This window comes from Oryx dammah, unplaced genomic scaffold, assembly GCF_014754425.2.
Source record: "Oryx dammah isolate SB20612 unplaced genomic scaffold, SCBI_Odam_1.1 HiC_scaffold_20, whole genome shotgun sequence".
Taxonomy (NCBI): domain Eukaryota; kingdom Metazoa; phylum Chordata; class Mammalia; order Artiodactyla; family Bovidae; genus Oryx; species Oryx dammah.
Genome location: NW_024070204.1, coordinates 58,664,280 through 58,687,254, shown reverse-complemented (window position 1 = coordinate 58,687,254; position 22,975 = coordinate 58,664,280). Strand labels below are relative to the sequence as shown.

At 40.4% G+C, this 22,975-nt stretch overlaps 1 protein-coding gene across 3 annotated transcripts in view; it reads right to left on the bottom strand.

Moving 5' to 3' along the window:
* Positions 1-3,200, bottom strand: part of LOC120879597 (microtubule-associated serine/threonine-protein kinase 4-like) — a 176,042-nt gene extending 172,842 nt beyond the window's left edge. For 2 of the 3 annotated variants that reach the window (XM_040262637.1, XM_040262638.1), the window contains exon 1: positions 2,410-3,200. In XM_040262637.1, the coding sequence (XP_040118571.1) occupies positions 2,410-2,501 (92 nt within the window). In that variant the 5' untranslated portion in view covers positions 2,502-3,200. The remainder of the gene's footprint in view (positions 1-2,409) is intronic. The other variant, XM_040262639.1, reaches the window with a different exon arrangement.
* Between the last annotated feature and the right edge of the window lie 19,775 nt (positions 3,201-22,975).

Sequence of the window (22,975 nt, the reverse complement as noted above, 5' to 3'; positions counted from 1 at the left end):
AGAAGCAGCCGGGCTTGGGCAGGAGAGCTGTTTCAAGGGCTCAGGCACACCCAGCTGAGGATGAGGGCAAGGCATCCTCACCTCGACACTGGGCACACCCTCAGCGAGGCTGGCAAAAGGGGCAGGCAACCTGGGAATGGAGAGGTCCTCTTCAAAGGGCAGACTTAGGGAAGCTGATCAGTGCGGTAAGAAACCGTGTCCCTTAGACACGGTTAAGACTCCTAACAAGGCACATAGAGGAGAAGGACTGAGAGCCGTTAAGGGTGGTCACAGAAGGGGAAGAGCCATCCTACAAGCATAGGTTTAGTGTCCTTACAAAAGGAAAAAGGACACAGAGCTAGAATTGATTGCCGTATAATAAGAGAAGGCAACAGCCACATACACTGACCCGGAGAGAGGGACACCTGCCCTTCATCTTCCCAAACCTACATAATAAACAGAAAGCAGAAGGGGCCCCGGGAAACCTGTAAGTAGGTGTATCTAGAGATGAACTTCAGGATACAAATTTCCAAACTCTGTGAATCCTGGAAATCCCCAGTTAACAAACAGGCTGTGGCAACCTCTATTCTGAGAAGGGAGGGAAGAAATTCCACCTCTCTGTATCACGAAACTGAAGCTGCGGGCCCATGACTTGGGGAACGGACACAGCCCTCCCACACTCTCATCTGGCTGGGAAGAACCCAAGTTTCTTTAGAACTGAGGCTCTCTGCCAGGGCGGGCTGTCTCAAATGGGGTGTTCCGGGCTGAGTAGGTACTGCCCTAAGGCCATGGTCGGACCAGCCTGAGAGTTCTTTATGTGTTTGCCTCAATAATACCATCCAACAGGTAGGTACGGGAAGGAAACACTCCAGTTGCTCCTCGGTTTCAGACACACAGGCATGATGCCAGAGCAGACTTCTCTCGCCCAGAAGTGGCTCCAGGTGAGAGCAGCAGCTGCATCACAGCCCAGGCTACATCCCTCGGACACGGTTAAGACTCCTGACACACAAGTCACAGGATTTACTGCCATGAGGAGTAGAGGCCTGGTTCTGCTACAGTAGGTATCTCTTCAACTGATCCATTGTTTTGGGGGGGTCTGGTGTGTGGATGACACAGCCTGTACAAAAATGACCAACACCAAGAATCTCTCTCTCTGAACACTGTAGCAAGATGAGAAAGCACAGCCATCCTATTTAAAAGGTACAGCTTTAGATCATCATGTGTCTTAGTGGTACCAACATCATTCAAGTGACATGAAAAGGTATGACTTACAAACTGATGCGATCCCTTTCTCTCTCACACACATACACACACACGTATTTGCCTATATGTATATATGCACGTATATATAAACAGCATATGTCAGTGTATTCCAGGACACTTCTGAAATTTAAGAAATACCATGAGAGAGGTCAAAAGGAAAAACTGCTAAGTTTTCCAAAGTATCACCTATCTGCACTAACGCTGCAAAAACTTACTGGTACAACCAAACAGAATGAACCATTTTCCTGTGTTCTTTAAACACTGGAGCACAGAGATTATGAATCTCCAATCTGATAGCCAAGCATCCTGTTTATTTGACTGCACCATGGCCTCGTGTGTGTTCACGTGTATGTTCAAGGCAAGTTCTGAAGAAAAACAAAGAATCTGTACTTACACAACTCAGAGGGTGTACCCCTCTAAAACCACAATCATGCCACCTGCCTGTGCTGGACACAAATGCAGAGAGAGGAGGCACGCCTCCTTTAAAATCATTTTCTTTCACCCAGCTGTCAGCAACTAACTCTCAACTGCCTTTCACTTGTGGCTTGAGCTTTACCTTGATTTAAAAAATCTTTTTTCTTTTCACCTACTCTAATAGATATATGTTACAAAATGAAAAGGCCAGTCTGGTACTAGAAATACATGTCAGCAAATCAATTTAAAAAATAAAATGCAAAGTTATGCAGACTTATCTCTTTAAGCAGACAACTTGAAACAGGAAAACTTGAACTATCTTTGCATTGGACATGTCCATTGTATAAAGGTTAAATATTTAATAGAGCAGAGGGAGCATCTGAAAGGCTCTACACAGAGAAGCAGAAGCTCCCACAACGGAGTGAATGAAATTGACAAGTGATCAGATCAAAGAGAGTGAGCAAGTATCTCTTCCCGCTTCCCTGCTCTCCCCACCACTCACAACCCCAGGTCCCCATTCTCCACATTTCAGAAAGAGAATTCCGAAAAACCACATTTATCAGGATGAGCCAGGAAATCCGCAAGGAGGAGGGAACACCTGAGCCAGGGCGCCCCTGGCAGAGTATAAACTTCTCAAACTGTTCCCCAATCAACAACACCCCAGTTGCTAAGGGGGCCCAGGCCGTCGGGCAGCCTCTGAAGCCAAAGCATTCATTCCCTCTGCAAGGCAAAAAGGAACCCCCGCGTTTTTACCTTTGTGTTCGCCGAAGCCTGTTCCCACTCCTCAAATGAGGCAAAGTAAAGTTTGAGAGCACAGTCCAAAAATTGGGGTCAGACATATCCATTTCTTTCTCGCTTCAATTCACTGCGGGTTCGAGGCCATAAGACCAAAACGGAGAGAAGAGAAAAAGGAGAGGGGGTGGAAAAAAAAAGACAAAAAGATCCCAATTATCTACTCACTCCCTCCAGAGGAAACGTGCTGCGAACTGTGATCTCAAGAAAAACTTGGTGCGTGAGTGAGAAGTACCCGTCCTAGCCTTTAATTAACACACAGCCATTTCTCCAAGGTTCAGGAAACTTATTTCCTCTTGGGTTTGCCCTCTCCTGGTCAGCCTCGGCCAGCTATAAACAGTAATTACACGAGTTTGGCTGTGCGTTCGGCTCAAAATGCTGTCTGTGTGTGATTTAGTCCAAGGTACTTTGTCATCTGTTTGGCAGATACCATTTGCAGCTCCTGCGGGGGGGTGGGGATGGGGAGGGGTGACGACTATTTTAAGTCTTTGGTTCCGGGAGGGCTGGTTGCTTATCAGCAAAACCATTCAACATCCGAACATGCCCAGTGCTGAGTTTCCTCTCGGTATCTACATACAAGGAAAGGAATGTAAATGGAAAAAGCTCCTCTTCTTCGCCCCTCCTCAAATGAAAAAAAAAAAAAGGGAAACTTAAAAGCACTTTGAGAAAGCTGGCCTGTTGGCGCACTCCAGCCGGACACCTTTGTGCAGCCTCCGCGGGAAGGGGCCGGGCGGCGGGGACCGGTCCCAGCGCAGACACTCCCCTGAGGAGCGGGGCCTCATGGGAAAGGCGGCAGGCGAGACCGGTGCGTGAGCACCCCCAGCATCTCCTGCTGCCCCCGCGTCCCCAGCCCCTCACCCCTCACGAGTCCTCCCCTCTACATAAATAAACCCAGCGCAACCCGGAACCGGGTGGAGAATGCCGCGCACACCTGGAGGCTGGTCCGTGATTCACTGCAGACTGGATCATCAGGAAAACGCTCTGAGGAAGTCAATAATGACTCTTTGCCAAGAGACGCTGTTAGTTGCGTAGAAAAAGCACGCCAAGGGGATGCCACACTCACCTAAAACCTCAGTAAACTGAATTTACGAGTTTACATCCATTTGATGAATTGCCGCAATGCACACATGTGTGGCTTCTCCCAGTCTCGGGACTGGTCAACCACTACCTGTGAAGACACTGCCTGGCATTCAGTAAACCAATGCTAGAATCATTTTCCTGCCAGGAATGTTAAGAGTTTGAAAGGAAGGAATGAAGGGGAGGTTGGATCAGTGTTGTTATTCATTTCCAAAAAAGCCACAGTATTCAAATTACTTCCCAAACCCACCAATGGTTATGATTTTCTTATATAAAGAAAACATTAGAATTTAAATTATCCGCCTCAAATCTGATGTAATATGGCAAGAAATACCAATTTTTTTTTAATGTCTAAGCAAAAATAACACTTAAAAAGATGGTTTACTTCATCCAGTAAATGTTGAAACAAACTTGCTTACAGAAATATATGTTGTTGTTCAGTCCAGTCACTAAGTCGTGTCCAACTCTTGGGTGAAGAAAAAGGCAATGGAGGTGGTCAACTGATAAGGGAGCCGGGTGAACAAAACAGGAGTCTGGTTTAGGATGTATTCTTTATCTAATTCTGGTTACCCACAGACATATTATCACCCCTAGAACTCTAAAAATTTCTGATAATTCTCATCCAGGGTTTTCTTATGAATTATCTCCTCAAACTCTCAGGGCCTCCTCAGATCCTTGAAATCTATAAGAGTGGACAAAGACTACAATATTTTCTCAATTTTATGTGGCAAAATACACTTCATCAGATACTTAGGAACTGGGTCCAATATTTTTTGCCCCAGCTTCTTTTAAAAAAATGGTTTTAAATATTCAAAAACTATCTTTTAAAGGCTTACAGAGAGATGGTACCATACTCCATCGCAGTTTCCCAACCTCAGCACTACTGATATTTTAGGCTAATTTTTTTGTCTGAGGGGGGCTGTCTTGTGCATTGGAAGATATTTAGCAGCCTCCTTGATTGCTACCCACTAGATAGCAGCTGTGATGTTCAATGATATCTGCAGACATTGCCATAAGTTCCTTGGATGACAAAATGACTCCTGGTTGAGAACTACCACTCTAGATAAAAGCTTTCTCTAATAAAGTAGTATAGAATATTGGTTATGAGCAAAATCCCTGGGTTTGAATTCTGGATCCAACACTTACTATGACCCTAAGCAAGTCAGTTAATGTCTGCCCACTTTCCCTATTTGTATGGGGTCCATGGCAGGACCAAGCTCTAAGAGGTTCACACACATAAATGAGATGACATACATAAAGCCCTTCATGCAGTGTCTAGAACACAGTGGACATAGATGTTGGCAATACACAGAAGCTAAAAGAATGCCATGCTGGAGAGACGCAAGCCTGGAGCAGAGGGCACACCACAGCATACTCTGCTTTCATGGTGCTCCGGACATGCTTCTCCGGGGGTGCTGGTCACACTGTATTACAATTGACCGTTTACTGCTGTCTTTCCTATTAGTCTCTGAGCTTCCTCAAGGCTAAAGTCATGTTTTATTGATCTCTGTATTTCGACAGTCTGACAGTTCCTGATTTATATAAGCATTCAAGACATGCTTTTTGAATGGGGATACTTCAGATGTTCAGGTATCTATTCTTTCTCTTCAGATGCCCTGAAATTTATCCGTTTTAGCAGGTCTATTGATTTACTCAAAGAATCTTGAATTTTAAAGAAGCCCATGAGGATATTTTTAAATTCTAAAGACTTTCTCTTATTGACTCATTTTTATCTATATTCTGTAACTGGAAACAGTAGTTAGGGTAACATCCTTCAGGTCTTAACACGACTCTAAGAAATGTCACAATCAAATCCAGGATAAACTCTCTTTGAATCCTACCCCCCACCCCATCCCCAAAGATAAGCCCCCCAAATGTTCTGTGCTCCCTTTTTAGGTATCTGGATAATTACACATCAGAGGCTGCCCAGGGAAGAACAATGAAACTGGTGAAAGGGGATTTGAAACTGTGCTACATCAATTATGGTGTGGAAGGACCCTGATGCATGTGGAAAAGACTTAAGAAGCTAGCAACAGCTGTCCTTGGATACTGAGATCATTACCGTTTGGAAGGATCTTCAAGTGCAAAGATGAAAAAGGCTGAAACAACAAGGACTTACTGTGTGGGTGTTAGAGGAGAGGCAAACTGAAGGAGAGGCAGTGGGTGAGAGTCAAATTCGGAATGGCTCAATACTGGGGCAACTCTGTGCCACCAGCTCTCATATCCTCCATGGTCCTTCCAGAAAAGTCTACACATGTGGGCAACACCACAAAGATGACAGCAGTAAGTTGGATAAATCAGTGATATAAAACATGAATTTCTTCCCTTGACTGAGTGACACACATTCTGGTCTGTGGGAAGCAGATGTCGAAACTCTCTCCACCTTGTACATTTCAGGGACTCCACCATGCAGATTCTCAAAGGAATAGGTAAAGACCTGAATATTTTTAATGTTTACTTTAAATGTTTAAAGTATACGTTAATGTTTTTTGCACTTCAGAGTCTTCACGAATTGGGGTTGTATCCAAGATGAAAAGTAAAAATTGGTAAAGTGTGTGAAGAGCCGGAAATGAACTAGTTAATACAGTGAAAGTGGCTAATATATTCCCACACTCCTTTAAGAGAAGGGGTAGGTGTGACACTGAAGTGTAGCTTGTCTCCTAACCTGTTTGACTTGATTTGGGAACCTGTGATTCAGAAGGCAATGCAGTCAGCAAATACAGGAATTAAAATTGTCAGAACGACTGACATTTTTATTCAGACAAAATAATTACATGTGTAGAAACTAAAGTATATTTTAGTTGCAAAGGCAGTCAAACTCTGGCTACAGAACTAAGAAGAAACTGAGATTATTGGAAATTCTTAAGACTACAGCTGGCCTATGGTCACTATACAAATATTCAATAAGATTTTCTACTTATTGCACAATAACTGAGCCTGTACAGCAGTGGACAAGCTTTGTGATTCAGAATACTCATTCATTTAATCAGGTTGATGTTATCAGTCATTGTTTTTATGAGAAAGGTGAATGAAATTGAAAAATAAGCTTGTCATGCTCCTGAAATGTTAGTTTAAGATGAAGTAAGCATTTAAAGAAGGGTCAAATTCTTCACTATTCACCTTCTCCCAATATAAAAAATTCCAGATCCTTTTGCAGACTTAATTCTTCTGTCTAAACCCCACCCTCTGACCCATGTTCATTCAGTAGGGTTTACACCACTTTACATAGAACAGCATTAAGGATAATATCCCTGGGACTTCACCTTGAACTTAGGCCCTACAGGAGATTGAGTTTTCTAGTGTAGGTGTGGCTAGGAGTGAGGGCTAGGAAGCTGTTAGCTCCCCGCCCTGTCACCCTTGCCACAAGGCCATGTCCAGTGAAAAGACACCAAAGCAAGTGGAGTTCCTAATGAGTTTCCAAATGTATCCTGATCTTGGCCTGGTCTGGGAATTCTGCTGCACATTAACTTTGATCTCTGTCCAATGTTATCATCAGAGTACCCAGAGTGACTGCATCCCCTGGGCTGTCCATACCTACAGGTGTACTTTTGTCATCTTCTAAATGCTGTCTTGAAGAGTTTGAGTCTAGGAGTATGAAGAGCAAATTGCCCATCCTGAATGAGCCATCCTTGTAATCACTGTACCTCTTAAGAAAAAAAAATCAAAAACTGGGCCAGAAATGTGAAGAAAGTTGAATCAATGGGAACGAGTTGTAAGAAAGCTCTTCTGGAACTACTAAGCAAAGATTTTTGCTTCCATTGCTAAAATATGAAGGAAGATAAAAGGATCAATGAAAATTAACCTGTAAGGATAGATCTGAATGCTGCAAAGCCACAAGATGAATAATAATCGGGGTTACATAGTGCCAGGAATATTAAAAAACATGTTTAAACAATATCACAAGGTAAGAGGGATTCAGATTGCTAAAAGGAATAGATAAAACAGTAGATAAACCAAATAAAACTGATTTCTCTTTCCTGATAGGTTAAGTAGAGAACTATATAATCCCCAAGGGCAGGTCAAAGGACAAGGTCCAGGAGGGGGAAGACAGAAAAGCAGACTAGGAAGAGAAAGTGATATTTTCCTCAGGTATTCCCTGGATTTCAGAAGAATTAAAGGTGCAGAAAATGTGGCAAATAACCAAGAACGTCACAAAATCAAAGAGGAGAGAACAAATAGACATGGGAAATGCATTTTTCTCCCAAATTAGTGACTCCTTGATTTGTGTGAAAGATAAGGGGATTAGAACATGCAGGACCAAAGTCACTGATTGTAAGCATGTTACTGTTGCACTCTATGTACCCTATCATAGACTCTCAAGCCAGGGAAGGTTCTGGGAGAAGCCCCCATAACTTAATGTCCCACTGGGAGAGGAGTTAGGCTGCTAGAAAATGTGTCATCTTTACAGAGCTGGAGAGGTTCATCCTGTAGGAGGGAAACTACTGGGAGAAAACCAGAAAAGAGTGTGTCTCTCCACTCAAAATCACTGGCCTCCAACAGAGCTGAGCAATGCAATTATGGAACTGAGAGTAGTGCTTAGAGACCAAGGCCATCATTTGACAAATTGGAAGGCTAACTCCTTGACCGCTTTATGACCAAACTTCCTTGCCACTTACCCCAGACAACCTTCCTGTAAGCCTCCTTACCCCTACTGGCTTAGGTATCCCTCTACTGGGCTCTGTTCCTGAGAGCTCGTGCAGAAAAAGTGTTCCCCCACCATATCAGGATCTGCACATTTGCAGATGAGTTCCCCTCAGAGTAAGGACTCCATGAGGGCAAGGCTGTATTGCTATCTTTTAATCTTCAATACAACCATTAGAATGAATGTTAAGGGAGAAAGGGGAGAAGGATTGGCTCAGGGTAAGAAAGACACTTGATAGCAATGTTAGGTCTAGAATCCTGATATTGTGAAGATTGACCCCATCTATGTTTTAAAAAGCTTCTTTTGTCTACTATTCTTTGAATTTCATGAGCCCATAATATTATCCATATATGCTGTGCCTGTTAAGAAGGTATACTGTCTCGGATTTCAAAATCTCAGAAAAGAGGCCATGCATATGTAGTGGCGAGTTTCCCTGGCGGCTCAGATCGTAAAAATTTGCCTGCAGTGCAGGAAACCTGGGTTTGATCCCTGGGTCCAGAAGATCCTCTGGAGAAGGCAATGGCACCCCACTCCAGTATTCTTGCCTAGAAAATTCCATGGACAGAGAAGCCTGGCTGGCTATACTCCATGGGGTCACAAAAAGCTGGACACGACTAGGTGACTAACATATATGTAGTTGTATATATGTGGACACATGTAAATATGTGTGTAACTAGTTTGTATGAAATGCAAAATGCTTTTTGAGTAACAGTGAACCTTAGATACTAATCATTGCATTAGACTGTCAGTCTGGAGTTAACTTCAAGGACACTGTGTTTCTTGATCCAGAAGCTTGGTCTAAGGTACATCATTTCTCATCCAGCTCCTAAGCATGAATTACAGTGCAATTATAAGAAGTGTCAATTAAGTGGGTCACTGTGGTTATATTTAGCCCTTTAGTAGCTGACACTAAGACCTTTCTGTAATATAAGACTAAGGTTAATTTATCAGGTCTTCTTTTCTTGAATATTTTTCCAGGTCAGACATCTAAAGTTATAGAAAATTATCCCATTAAAATCAGAGATAAGAATTTCCCATTCAAGTACCATATAGGGAGCATATACAGACAGAGGTAGAAACCATGAACTTCTGCAGCAATCAGAATTTTGTTCCACTGTTAAAGTTGACTCAAATTATTCCACAAATGAGAGGATAGTATGTCAGTGAAGATAAAGAATTTTAAAGAAATATTAATTCATCAGAGAATAAATGTGTTAAGCATAAAAAGCAGTAACCTCTTCACTTTTTATAAACCATAGAAATGCAATTAAAACATCAATCAGATACTTTTTACCTGTTTAACTGATAAATCATAGAAATGCAATTAAAACAACAATCAGGTACTTTTTACCTGTTTAATGGGAAAAGACTAAAAAAAGATAGTAGTGAATGCTGATGAGAGCACAAGGAGATAAATATGCTTTACCAACTTTCTGGAAAGTAATCTGGAGAATGAAAACACACACACTACATATATGTACGTGCATTCATATATCACATATACACAGATACATACAAATGTATATATGTGCATATAGACACATAAATGATATACACCTATATATTTGAACTAATTCCACATCTAGAAATTATACAAATAAAATTGAACACCAAAAATCTATGTATATGAAAATTAATCTTAGAATCCCTCATAATAGTATAACATTGGAAAAAACCCAAAGGTACAAGACAAGGGCAACTGTTAATAAATATTGAAACAGTCATAAAATGAAACACTATAAGCCAATAAAGACCACTGTGGTAGAAAGAGTAATGCCTTCCAAAGATAGAAAGTTCTAATTCTTTAATCTGTGAATATGTTACCTTAATAGAAATTTTGCAGATGTGATTAAATTAAGGATATTGCAACAAGGAGATTATCCTATATTATCCAGGTGGGCCCTGAATGTAACCATAAATGTCTTACAAAAGAGGCAGGAGATTTGATTACAGAAGAATGTAATATGACACTGAAGCTAGATGCTATGTTGATAGTTTTGAAGACAGAGGAAGGAGCAAAGGAAACAAGGAATTCAGTTCCGGTATCTGGAAAAGGCACAGAAGCAAACTGACCTCCTTGTTTCTAGAGGGATTTCAGCCCTGCTAACACCTTGATTTCAGCCTAGTGAAAGTGATTTTAGACTTACGATCTACAGAATTCTAAGAGAATAAATATATGTTGTCCTAAGCCACTTTGTTGGAATTTGTCACAATGGCCATAGGAAGCTAAAACAATGGTTTTTAAAAATATGTAACAAATGGGAAATGCTCTTGAAATAGGTCTATTTTCTTTATTTATTTATTTATTTTTAGGTCTGTTTTAAAAAAGGAAAAAACAAGAGTTCTATGAACTAAGTTATTTACAACATAGTAAGTATGAATGTACATGAATAAAAGAGATGGAAACAAACAAAGCATTTTTAGTGGACAGTTATGAGTATGGGGTTATGGTTGATTTTATTCCTCTTTATACTTTTTAGTAAAAAGTGTATATTATTTTTTTAATTGCCATTTTTAATAGGAACTGAAAGTTCAAGTTACTGAGAATTTACAAATATTTTGAGGTTTTACAAATTTAAGAAACACACACTTTCACTCTGAAATTTCATAAAATTTGATTGCTATTTTTGACAAACAAAATTAATGCATTATGTAAAAGCTCTGCTGCTGCTGCTGCTGCTAAGTCGCTTCAGTCAAGTCCGACTCTGTGTGACCCCATAGACAGCAGCCCACCAGGCTACAAGCCTTATAAATAAATACCAAAATTGCTCTTTAAAAAAGAATAATAAATAAAAATGAAAAATATCTCTTTTCCATATATAAATTCTTACCTGTCTATGGCAAATGGGTATTTGCAAAGCTGACTGGGTTATAAATCCATACAGAGCTTTGTTTTGGGTTGAATATATATGTTATTACTTGCAGATTCGTCAGGCTGTGCATTTTATGTGAACAGTTTTGAATTCCAGACCTGCTTCACTCTACTGGGCTGTAGATAAAAGCTTTCTTCTTTCATGGCTCAGAAAAATCATATACTCTTGAAAGAAAGCTCAGTTTTAATATTAGCCAAATATGTGTGCCATAAAAAATGATGTTCATAATTTTGAAGAATTATATTAGCTATAATTTGAGATCACCTCTCACCAACACATACAAACATTATTTTTAATGAGGCTTAGATAACTCAGATTTTACTGTCTTTACTTGGCTAGAGTCTAAAGACTGAAAGGGTACGACCAAGTTTCTGATGCTAACTATGGAAATATTCTTTGAATCAATGTATTGTCATACATGTCAGAGAAGACAACCATATTAATGTTCATAGGGATCAACAAACTTTCAAAAATAAGTTATTCTGGTTAATAAGAGCTATAACAAAAACCCATCATGTCATCCATTATAGTGATAGATGAGAGATGGATGAACATCTATCAACATGAAACAAGAATTGTCTCTACCAGCGACTCTTAGAACACAGACTTCTAAAGAATGTTAATATATCAAGTTAAAGAAAAGTAAGGCCAGATGACATGTACACGGCAGAAGTAGAAAATTAAAGAGGAAAGAGCAAGCCCCACTTAAAATGGCAGAAAAATACACTAGTTTGGAAAATTAGAAAATGAGGAAAAAGTATGTATACATATAACTGATTCAGGTTGTTGCACAGCAGAAACACAGCATTATAAAGCAAATATGCATATGTGTGTGCTCAGCCACTTCAGTCATGCCTGACTCTTTGCTACCCCGTGGACTGTAGCCTGCCAGGCGCCTCTGTCCATGGGATTCTCCAGGCAAGAATACTAGAGGGAGCTGCCATGCCCATCTCCAGGGGATCTTCCTGACTCAGGGATTGAGCCTGTGTTTCCTGCCTCTCCTGCATTGCAGGTGGATTCTTTACTCACTGAGCCACCTGGGAACCTGTAAAGCAATTATACCCCAACCAAAAAACTAAAAAAAAAAAAAAAAAAAGAAAACAGGAGAAAAATAAATTGGGAAAGTTTTACTGTATTTAAAGTGCTGAAGAAGAACGGATGTTCCCATTTTCTCCCTACTGGCCACACCCTGGTCGTGCCCTCCGTTACTTCCTGCCTGGATTAATACCCTTCTCTCCCTGCTCCCCCTCCAAATTATTCTTCCAAAGCTGCCCAGCTCCAGTGGACGCACACAATCATTTCACTCTCTGTGCAACAAGGTTCAAGGGCTCCCCACTCATGTAGTAACATTTCTTCAAGTCTGGTTCCTGTGCTACCTACCATCCTTGAATTACCTAGAGAGCTTGTTAGAAATTCACATTCATGGAGGCATCTTCAAACCCACTGACTCAGGATTTCAGAGCATGAAGCCCAGGAATGTGCATCCTATCAACATGCCCAGGGGATTCTCACATACACTGAAGTTTTAGAGGTTTTTCCTAAGAAAATCAAAACCTCTTTAAATGGAAGACTTTATGGTGCAGTCCCTTGTCATCTCATCTGCCTCATCCTTTGATGTGTGCCTCTTTGTGGTTTATGCTCCAATGAGACTAAAATATGTACCTGTCAGAAATATTGAATTACTTTAAGCTCCCCAGACACAGTAGCTCTGCCATACCTCATTGCCTTGGCACATCCTGTTCCCTGTTTCTAGAGTTTCCACCTCCTCTGCCTGGAAAACTTGTGCTCATCTTTCAAGTGTGAGCTATAAGGTCACCTCTCCAGCACAGCCTGCCTAACTTTCTCCTGCAGGCCTAACTGTTTTTCCTCCTGAATCGCCAATGAATTTTATGCATATATATGCCTCTTTTAAGCAGTCATTCTACTGTGCACCATTATCTGTATATATAGGTCCAGCTCTCCACTAGGCTTTAAGCTCTCCGAGTACAAGGTCAGTTTCTATTCATCTGTGTATAACTCAAAGTACACATTAGGTATGCAGAAGAATGTGTGAATCCATATATGTTATTTTCTAAAGTTAGCTTAAAAAAAAAACTAAACTGATTATTTTTTTTGTTCCCTAATAGAAAGCTCATCGGTTTCTACCCACAAGCGCTAGGGAGATACTTCTAAAACCATCTTGGTTTTTGTCAATGGGTTGGATGTTTTTTTAATTCACTGCCATTATTGACAGCCTTCATGATGATTAATAAAAAGAACAATAGAAATTTAAATCTCTGATTTTTAGACAGATTTTAAAAACTCATTAACAAATGAATCAAAAAACACTAGTAGCTTTCTCAGTTCAGTTCAGTCGCTCAGTCATGTCCGACTCTTTGTAACCCCATGGACTGTAGCACATCAGGCCTCCTTGTCCATCACCAACTCCCAGAGATTACTCACACTCATGTCCATTGAGTTGGTGATGCCATCCAACCATCTCATCCTCTGTTGTCCCCTTCTCCTCCCGCCTTCAATCTTTCCCAGCATCAAGGTCTTTTCCAATTAATCAGTTCTTCGCCTCAGGTGGCCAAAGTACTGGAGTTTCAGCTTCAGCATCAGTCCTTCCAATGAACATTCAGGACTGATCTCCTTTAGGATGGACTGGTTGGATCTCCTTGCAGGGAGACTCTCAAGGGACACTCAAGGGACTCTCAAAAGACTCTCAAGAGTCTTCTCCAACACCACAGTTCAAAAGCATCAATTCTTCAGCGCTCAGCTTTCTTTATAGTCCAACTCTCACATCCATACATGACTACTGCAAAAACCTTAGCTTTAACTAGACGGATCTTTGTTGGCAAAGTTATGTCTCTGCTTTTTCATATGCTGTCTAGGTTGGTCATAACTTTCCTTCCAAGGAGTAAGCGTCTTTTAATTTTATGGTTGCAGTCACCATCTGCAGTGATTTTGGAGCCCAAAAAATTTAAGTCTGTCCAACAAGTAAAAAGTAGCTTTTTACTTCACAACAAATACGCCTGAAGTAAAGAATTACTTTGTCTTGCTTGAAAAAAGTGATTAAAAACTGGAACTTGGGCAGGGTGGCTTTCACCTGAGGCTGGAAACTCAGTCTTACTGGGGACATGATCAGCATAAATAACCCACTGCTGTGATCAGAGAGGAACTGAGAGTGCCACAGCAGTAGTGCTCAAGATGACCAGCCTGCAATGACCACCGCACAGCCTGGGACTCCCAGCTCAGCTATGTCAGCGTCCACAGCCAAACCGTCCATCCTGTTTAGGAGGAGCTGGAAGGGCAAACGGACACATCTGTGCCTCATCTGACCATCGGCCTCCTCTGTCCATCCCCCATCCTTGCACCGCTCTTCCTCTTTGGCAAATACTCACCCCTACATCTCAGTCCTGCCCTTCTTCCACAGTCAGCCAATCCCTTCTGAGAGTTTAGCTAAGAAGAAATGTTTCAGTTGATGTTTTAGTGTGGAAGATGTGACTATTTAGTTGGGTTTACAAGTATAGGTGATTTATAACATTTTAGGTGTATAGCAAAGTGAATCAGTTATACAGACATATGTGTATATAAATATTCCTTTTCAGGTTCTTTTCCATTACAGGTTATTACAAGATATTCAATATAGTTCCTGAGCTATACAGTAGGTCCTTGCTGTTTACCTAGTTTATATATCATAGTATATATCTGTTAATCCCAAATTCTTAATTTATCTGTACCCCTGTCCTTTCCCCTGGGGTAACCTTAAGTTTTTTCCTATGTCTGTGGGTCTATTTCTGCTTTTCATTTGTGTCATTTTTTTTTAGATTTCACATATAAGTGATATCATATGATATTTGTCTTTCTCTGACTTACCTCACTTAGTATGATCATCTCTAGGTCCATCCATATTCCGACAAATGGCATCATTTCATTGTTTTTAAGGACTGATATTCTATTGTATGTATATGGAATTCCAGTTGAGCTGTTTCAAATCCTGAAAGATGACTCTGTGAAAGTGCTGCACTCAATATGCCAGCACATTTGGAAAACTCAGCAGAGGCCACAGGACTGGAAAAGGTCAGTTTTCATTCCAATCCCAATGAAAGGTAATGCCAAAGAATGCTCAAACTACCGCACAATTGCACTCATCTCACACGCTAGTAAAGTAATGCTCAAAATACTCCAAGCCAGGCTTCAGCAATACGTGAACGTGAACTTCCAGATGTTCAAGCTGATTTTAGAAAAGACAGAGGAACCAGAGATCAAATTGCCAACATCTGCTGGATATTCGAAAAAGCAAGAGTTCCAGAAAAACATCCATTTCTGCTTTATTGACTATGCCAAAGCCTTTGACTGTGTGGATCATAATAAACTGGAAAATTCTGAAAGAAATGGGAATACCAGACCACCTGACCTGCCTCTTGAGAAACCTGTATGCAGGTCAGGAAGCAATAGTTAGAACTGGACATGGAGCAAGAGACTGGTTCCAAATTGGGAAAGGAATATGTCAAGGCTATATATTGTCACCCTGCTTATTTAACTTATATGCAGAGTACATCATGAGACATGCTGGGCTGGAGGAAGCACAAGCTGGAATCAAGATTGCCAGGAGAAATATCAATAACCTCAGATATGCAGATAACACCACCCTTATGGCAGAAAGTGAAGAAGAACTAAAGAGCCTCTTAATGAAACTGAAAGGGGAGAGTGAAAAAGTTGGCTTAAAACTCAACATTCAGAAAACTAAGATCGTAGCATTCAGTCCCATCACTTCATGGCAGAAAGATGAGGAAACAGTGGAAACAATGTCAGACTTTATTTTTCTGGGCTCCAAAATCACTGCAGATGGTGACTACAGCCATGAAATTAAAAGACACTTACTCCTCGGAAGGAAAATTATGACCAACCCAGACAGCATATTAAAAGGCAGAGACAATACTTTGCCAACAAAGGTCCATCTAGTCAAGGCTATGGTTTTTCCTGTGGTCATGTAGATGTGAGAGTTGGACTATAAGGAAAGCTGAACAGTGAAGAACTGTTGCTTTTGAACTGTGGTGTTGGAGAAGACTCTTGAGAGTCCCTTGGACTGCAAGGAGATCCAACCAGTCCATCCTAAAGGAGATCAGTCCTGGGTGTTCATTGGAAGGACTGATGTTGAGGCTGAAACTCCAATACTTTGGCCACCTGATGCGAAGAGCTGACTCATTTGAAAAGACCCTGATGCTGGGAAAGATTGAGGGCAGGAGGAGAAGGGGATGACAGTGGATGAGATGGCTGGATAGCATCACCGACTCGATGGACATGGGTTTGGGTGGACTCCAGGAGTTGGTGATGGACAGGGAGGCCTGGCGTGCTGAGGTTCATGGGGTCACACAGTCAGACACGACTGAGCGACTGAACTGAACTGATACATATGTGTATGTATATAAACATATATTTGTCTGTGTGTATACATATGTATTTATATAAACATGTATCTTATATATTCTTTATCCATTCATCTGCTGATGAACATTTAAGTTGCTTCCATGTCTTGGCTATTGTACATACTGCTTCTATGGACACTGGGGTGCATATATCTTTTCAAATCAGAGTCTTCATTTTTTCTGTATGTCTGCCCAGGACTGGCAATGCTGGACCATAAAGAAAGTCTACTTTTAGTTTTTTAAAGAACCTCTATACTGTGTTTCCACAGTGGCTATACCAATTTACAATCCTATCAACAGTGTAGCAAGGCTCCCTTTTTTCCATATAGCTGGGTTTCCATTTTAAAGAGGATTGAATTTTTAGAGTAAGGAACAAGGAGTAGGTGTGGGGCACAGTCCACCCCTGACTGCAGGGGTCTGAGTTCAGTGGATGATGCTGCCAGTGAGAACCCAGAGACAAAGATCCAAAGAGCAGTAGCCATTATCTCATCTCCCCACTGCTTTTCATTAGGGAAATCCAGACATGAGCATGCAAACCCTTGCCCTGAAAGGGCTAGCAATCTCTGACGTAGATTCTACTGTCTCCTAGTTTCCACACAAGCATCAGGGGTAGAAGACTTACCACCACCAAACATGGTCATTAGCATAGTTATACGTAACTTGAAAAAGACAAGGGAAGACGTTTAACTATGATCATAATCATATAAAATCATATATGTATATATAAAAAAAAGATTTATAGGCATCATAGAAAACTGAACATAGTTCATCCCAAGCAACTATCTTAGTTTTTTTTATTTCTACTGTTGTGGTTTTAATACATATGAAAGCACAGTGTAAATTTTAACAGTTAGCTCCATGATTGGATCCATCTGCCTTGCTGCCAACTCATCTTCCCCAACACCAACCACTTTTAAATAACACTGCCAGATACAAAACACTTAGAAAAAGCAGGAGAACTTGGGCAGTCTCTGATGGGGGCTCAGGGAGGGACAACCTTCTGTTGTTCACAGACACTAAACGAAGCTAAAACTGAACTAAAACTAAACATCGAAAACTAACATCGAAAACTGAACATCTGAACATCTTCAGTGCCATCTGACATTATCAAAGTCCTTCCTCTCCTCTCCGAAATAATCTTTTCCTCCTATTTATCCTTATTAGCATCTAGCACCACAGCTTTAAAAACATCACGCAGAATTCACAGCTCTCAAAGATCCATCCATTGACTCTGTCCCAGAAATGGGATCAGATACAGCTGCTGCTGCTGCTGCTAAGTCGCTTCAGTCGTGTCCCACTCTGTGCGACCCCATAGACGGCAGCCCACCAGGCTCCCCCGTCCCTGGGATTCTCCAGGTGAGAACACTGGAGTGGGTTGCCATTTCCTTCTCCAATGCCTGAAAGTGAAAAGTGAAAGTGTCCGACTCTTCATGACCCCGTGGACTGCAGTCTACCAGGCTCCTCCATCCATGGGATTTTCCAGGCAAGAGTACTGCAGTGGGGTGCCATCACATTCTCCGCAGATAGAGTTAGCCCTCCATAACCACTGGCTCCCCATCCATTGATACAGAGGGCCCACTGTCCTATGCCATTTAATACAAGGAACATGAGTGTCTACAGATTGTGGTACCCACAGGGTATCCTGGATCCAGTGCCCTATGGATACCGAGGAATGACTATATGTAACTCAGTGAGTGATCGGGTATCTGTAGAGTATATCAAACATGAGGTACTGTTTGTCCCTTTCAGCTTTTCTGGGAAGCAAAGCCTGCTGCATGTAATCTTCATAAATGGAAATCTCTGGCCCAGCCCCACAAGTCACAAAGGGCTTTTGTGTTTTGAAAATACAAGTCAAGGAACGGAATTTCTGGATCAATCAAATACTCACCCAACAGGTGATCCGTGGGTTGAGCCCACTGGTTAACATAAGTATCCAAACAAGGACAATTTTGGAAAGGAAGAGGGAAAAAAGAAGACTTTGTGAGGTCTCAGGAGTGAGTGCCACACCACAGACTGTTGAATTTTTCATTGTGTTCCTTCCAAGGGAAGCAAATGAAAGAACAAGTGGGAAACAATGAGCAGATCCGAGTATGCAAAGCAGACAGCCAGAGTTTACAAATGTACCACAAGAATATGTCTTGCTTGCAGCCTGTAACATCCCTTCTCCTGTGCCACTGGCTATCTCAGAGGAGATTAGGGTATAACTGCTTTTTTGAGTGAAGTAGGAATTGAAGGTCCTATATTTTTAGAGGCATTGTGCCTCCAGAAGCTTTCACTACAACAATTCTGAATCTTGTTTATTTTTACTTTTCATTCAAAGACTCAGCATTTCTGAAGGGAATAACTAAAATCATAACACACTATTTTCCTACAAATAGCCCAGTAAATAAAACAATGGCACCTTTTTTTTCCCAGTGAAATCACATCTAATCTACCTGTCAGATTCCTGGAATTTCTAGAATAGATTCGTATCTCGAAGTTTCCAAGAGTAGTTAAGTAACTTAAAAAAAAAATCTCATAGAGAAATATGACCAAGTAAATTTACCATCACCTGAGAGATGAAGGAATATAGCATAGTTCTGGTCATATGGTTCTTTAAAGTTGAGGATGAAAACTGAATTCATAAATATAATACACTTCTAGTTAAAGTTTATTATAATCTCAAAATAAAACTAATGTTTCCAAGGTGATATAAAGCTTTATTTTTCTTTGATTAAACAGAATAAGCAAAACATAAGGAACGGTAACTCACTAATGATCCACAAATTTCACCTTACGAAATTATTTTCATTTCTTGCCATATTGGACCCCCCAGAATGGCAACCCACTCCAGTATTCTTGACTGGAGAATCACATGGTCAGAGGAGCCTGGCGGGCTATAGTCCATGGGGTCACAAGAGTCGGACATGACTTAGCGACTAAACCACCACCACGGAGTGGTCAGCAACTGCAAACTTATGAAATTATTTTAACTTCTTGCCACAATGGGCCTTCCATAGAGTGGTCAGCAACTGGCAAACTCTAAGTCTGAACTTCACTTCTTCTGCTTCTCCCTATGAAACCTGTGTAGGCTTGCCAGAGAACAGAGAAATGCCCTAAGGTAGAGATCTAGGAAAAAGCAGTGAAAGCAAAATTCTCAGCTACTTTGTGTGTGTGTGTGTGTGTGTGTGTGTGTGCATGTGCAAGCACACGCACGTGAGAGAGAAGACGGAGGGGGAGAGAGAGAGAGTCAGTGTGACTATTCTGGCACTAACTACAGATAAAAAAATTAATGAAAAGGAGACATGGAATACAATTATCATTTAAAACAGATTTAAGGTAAATGGTATAAAAGTTATTTTACGTTTTAAGTAAAAAATATTGATCATATTTTACTTATTCTAGAAAAACACTTCTTTCTTTCTTGGTTGAAAAAACTTCTATTTCAGGTGAATGTGTGTGTAATTGCAGACTCTTGGGAACTCCCTTAAAAAATTTATCTGAAACTGTATTTTTTTCTTAAAGAAGTTAGTTTCAATATGTCAGTGGGGGAAAATAAGTAACACATAGAACAGCATTTTCACAGGGATGTGCTTGTGTGCCAATGAGTTTTAACCAAACCCACACACCTGAGTTGCTATCCTGTACCCATCCCGAAACATCAAAGACTCTGCCCAGTTTACTTGAATAATTCTGGGCTGACACACACTTCAGTGGGATGGTGAGACCCTCAAGTCATCAATGACGGCACAATCCCTCTGAAGACAAACAGTTTTCCCAGACGTTCTATACTGTTACTGTTGCTGAAGCCTAGATGAGCTGGCTGCCTAAAGCAAAAATAAGTAGACTTAACCATACTGTGTACAAATAAGGGTGGAGAGACACATGGTTAAAAGGTGCTTCTAAGAATCTAAGAAGAGGTCAAATTCAGGGCCATTTAAAAAACATCATGGTCCTAAGAACTCTCACCCTTGGAAGCTCCATCTGACATACTATCAAACATATTAAAATACACCCAAATCATGAATCGAGTCTTTATTTTTTCCCCTGTGAGATATGTTTTAAGTACTTCACATTTTTGCTTTATAAGCTAAACAACCATCACACACTTGAGAATTCATGAAGTGTGAAGATCTAAAATAGAAATTGCTTTTAAAAATTATACTTGTATGAATGTTAAACTTAACAATTAATAAAGTTGATATGCTGTGTTGGCAAGTATTCCTCTAGTAAAGCTGTAAGCACAAGTTAACTTCAGATGTTAAAATGTGAAAAAAAAATCTACGTTTTCATAGATAAAAATATGGTATAAATTTTTATTCTTCAGTTTTCTTTTTGTGCCCTTTGAACCAAAACACCTTCCCCTTCGCAACAAACTTGGCCTAATTCTACAAATGTCTGTTTGTGCTCGGGAAACTGGGTAAGTATGGAGAGGCGATCTCCCATAAAGTTGGAGAATGCAGATTCTTGAGCCACTGTCTGGGTTTCTAATTACAGCATCAATACTTCCTAGCTCTGTAACGTTGGGTAACTGCCTTGGTTTGCTATTCTATAATGAGAATAAGAGTACTTACCTTCCAGGATTATTCCCAGGATTATGTTAGTATTTTTTTGAGCATTGAGAACAGTGCCTGATATTCTAGAAGTATTAGTCATGTTACTGTTATTTCAAACTTAATGCATGAAACGGTTCTGAAAGAATCACTCACTTTCCCCAACAAAGCTGCTCATCTACCGGAACTATGTTGAAGGAAGCGGATGGACCACAAACTTCAGGCAGATATATATCCATAGGCCAAGTCTTAGACCTGTGTCTTTACCTTCCTTTTCCTTCCCAGAGATTCTTCTCTGGGTTAGGAACAGGGGTGAGCCCAATGATAAAGATAATTCTTTCCAGGTTAAAGGTCAAGACACAGGCTTAGGATCAGAGAAGTTAAACACCTTGTCTCTCCAGAATAAATATTAGAGTCAGCTCCCTCTAGCGGCTGACATATTCAATTACAACTCCCTCCAGCCAAGTGTAATTCTAGGTCTGTTGTCAAGAAAATAATTGAGAAGATGGTGAGGAGCTGGTGGCTCAGGGTGTAAAGACTCCACCTGCAATGGAGGAGACCCAGGTTCTATCCCTGGGTCAGGGAGATCCCTGGAGAAGGGAATGGCAACCCACTCCAGTATTCTTGCCTGGAAAACCCCATGGACGGAGGAGCCTGGCGAGTGACTAAAGAAGCATGCACGCAAACTTTACTGAGAAGTCCATTCTAAGCCATTAAAGAGCAAGGTGCAAAATAATACACCAAGTTTTTTTCACACAGAACTATTGAACATTTCTACAACGTCATAACTGTTAACCTTAGCATCATGAAAAGAGCAACTTTAATTAAACGTAACCCCATTGTAGGCATTTAACACCTACTTCAGGGTCCTCTAAGTATAGTCAGTGTGATCCACATGATAAATAGCTTTTTCTTCCCTAAGTTTTTTTAATGAACAAGGCTCATTAGTTTACATAATCATCCCTAAAACTAGGACAGTGCTCCCACTGTTGCTCTGTAGTGAAATATTAATCCTACCAAACCAAATATTTGACATGATCTGTTGGGCTTGGAGTGTTTTCCTTAAACCATTAACTTCTCAGGGGTATGAGGAGGCAGGGAAAAAAAGAAAAATACCACATCTTTCACTACAGTTGTTTTACATAAGGAATATATACCAAAAGGAACCAGATTTTCTTTAAAAGTCCTGAAATTCTTTTTTAGCAATATATGTCCTAAACCATATCAGCCACTCAAACCAGCTGTTCTGAAAGGTTCTGATATTAAAAACACATTGCACGTGGTTCATCAGCATATCCTATGTGCTATATACTGATGAAGGAAGATTATGGCAAATAAAATATAAATGACTATTTTCATTTATAAATTCACTTAAGAAGGCTAAAAATTGTCAACCTGCCAGACAAAGATCTTTCTAAAACAAAGCTCTCCTGTTTTTTCATATAAACTTTATAAAGACAGTTGATTTTTTAAAATCTTATATAAAATACACCCAATTAAAGAGAGTATTTATCTTTGTTTCCTTTCATCTCCCAAAAGTGTATTTTTTATTTCATGCTATTAAATACACCAACATCAAGGAATAGTTTTTAATGGGTGAAGTACCATGAAGAACCTAGTGAATCTACATAATTTCATATTCACTTAAGATAATGAGAAGTGTGTAAGGATGCCTACACGTGCATGCATATCTGTGTGAAGCAAAGTACTGTGTTGGAGAAGGAAGTTACGATTTTTAGAAATTTTTATTTACTATGTTGGCAATTCATCTAAGTAGCAATATTCTCTCAGCATTTGGACCCACAGGGCTAGAAATGAGCCGTGGAAAAGAAAAACACAGGCACATTTATGTATTCTCCTTCTTTCTATAATAAAGATCAATTAGCTCTCTGTTTAAAAACCAATGATCCAGAATTTTCAGGACAATGAAAATACCATACTCTGTATGATACCATAATGATGGATACATGTCATTATACATTTGTTCAAATC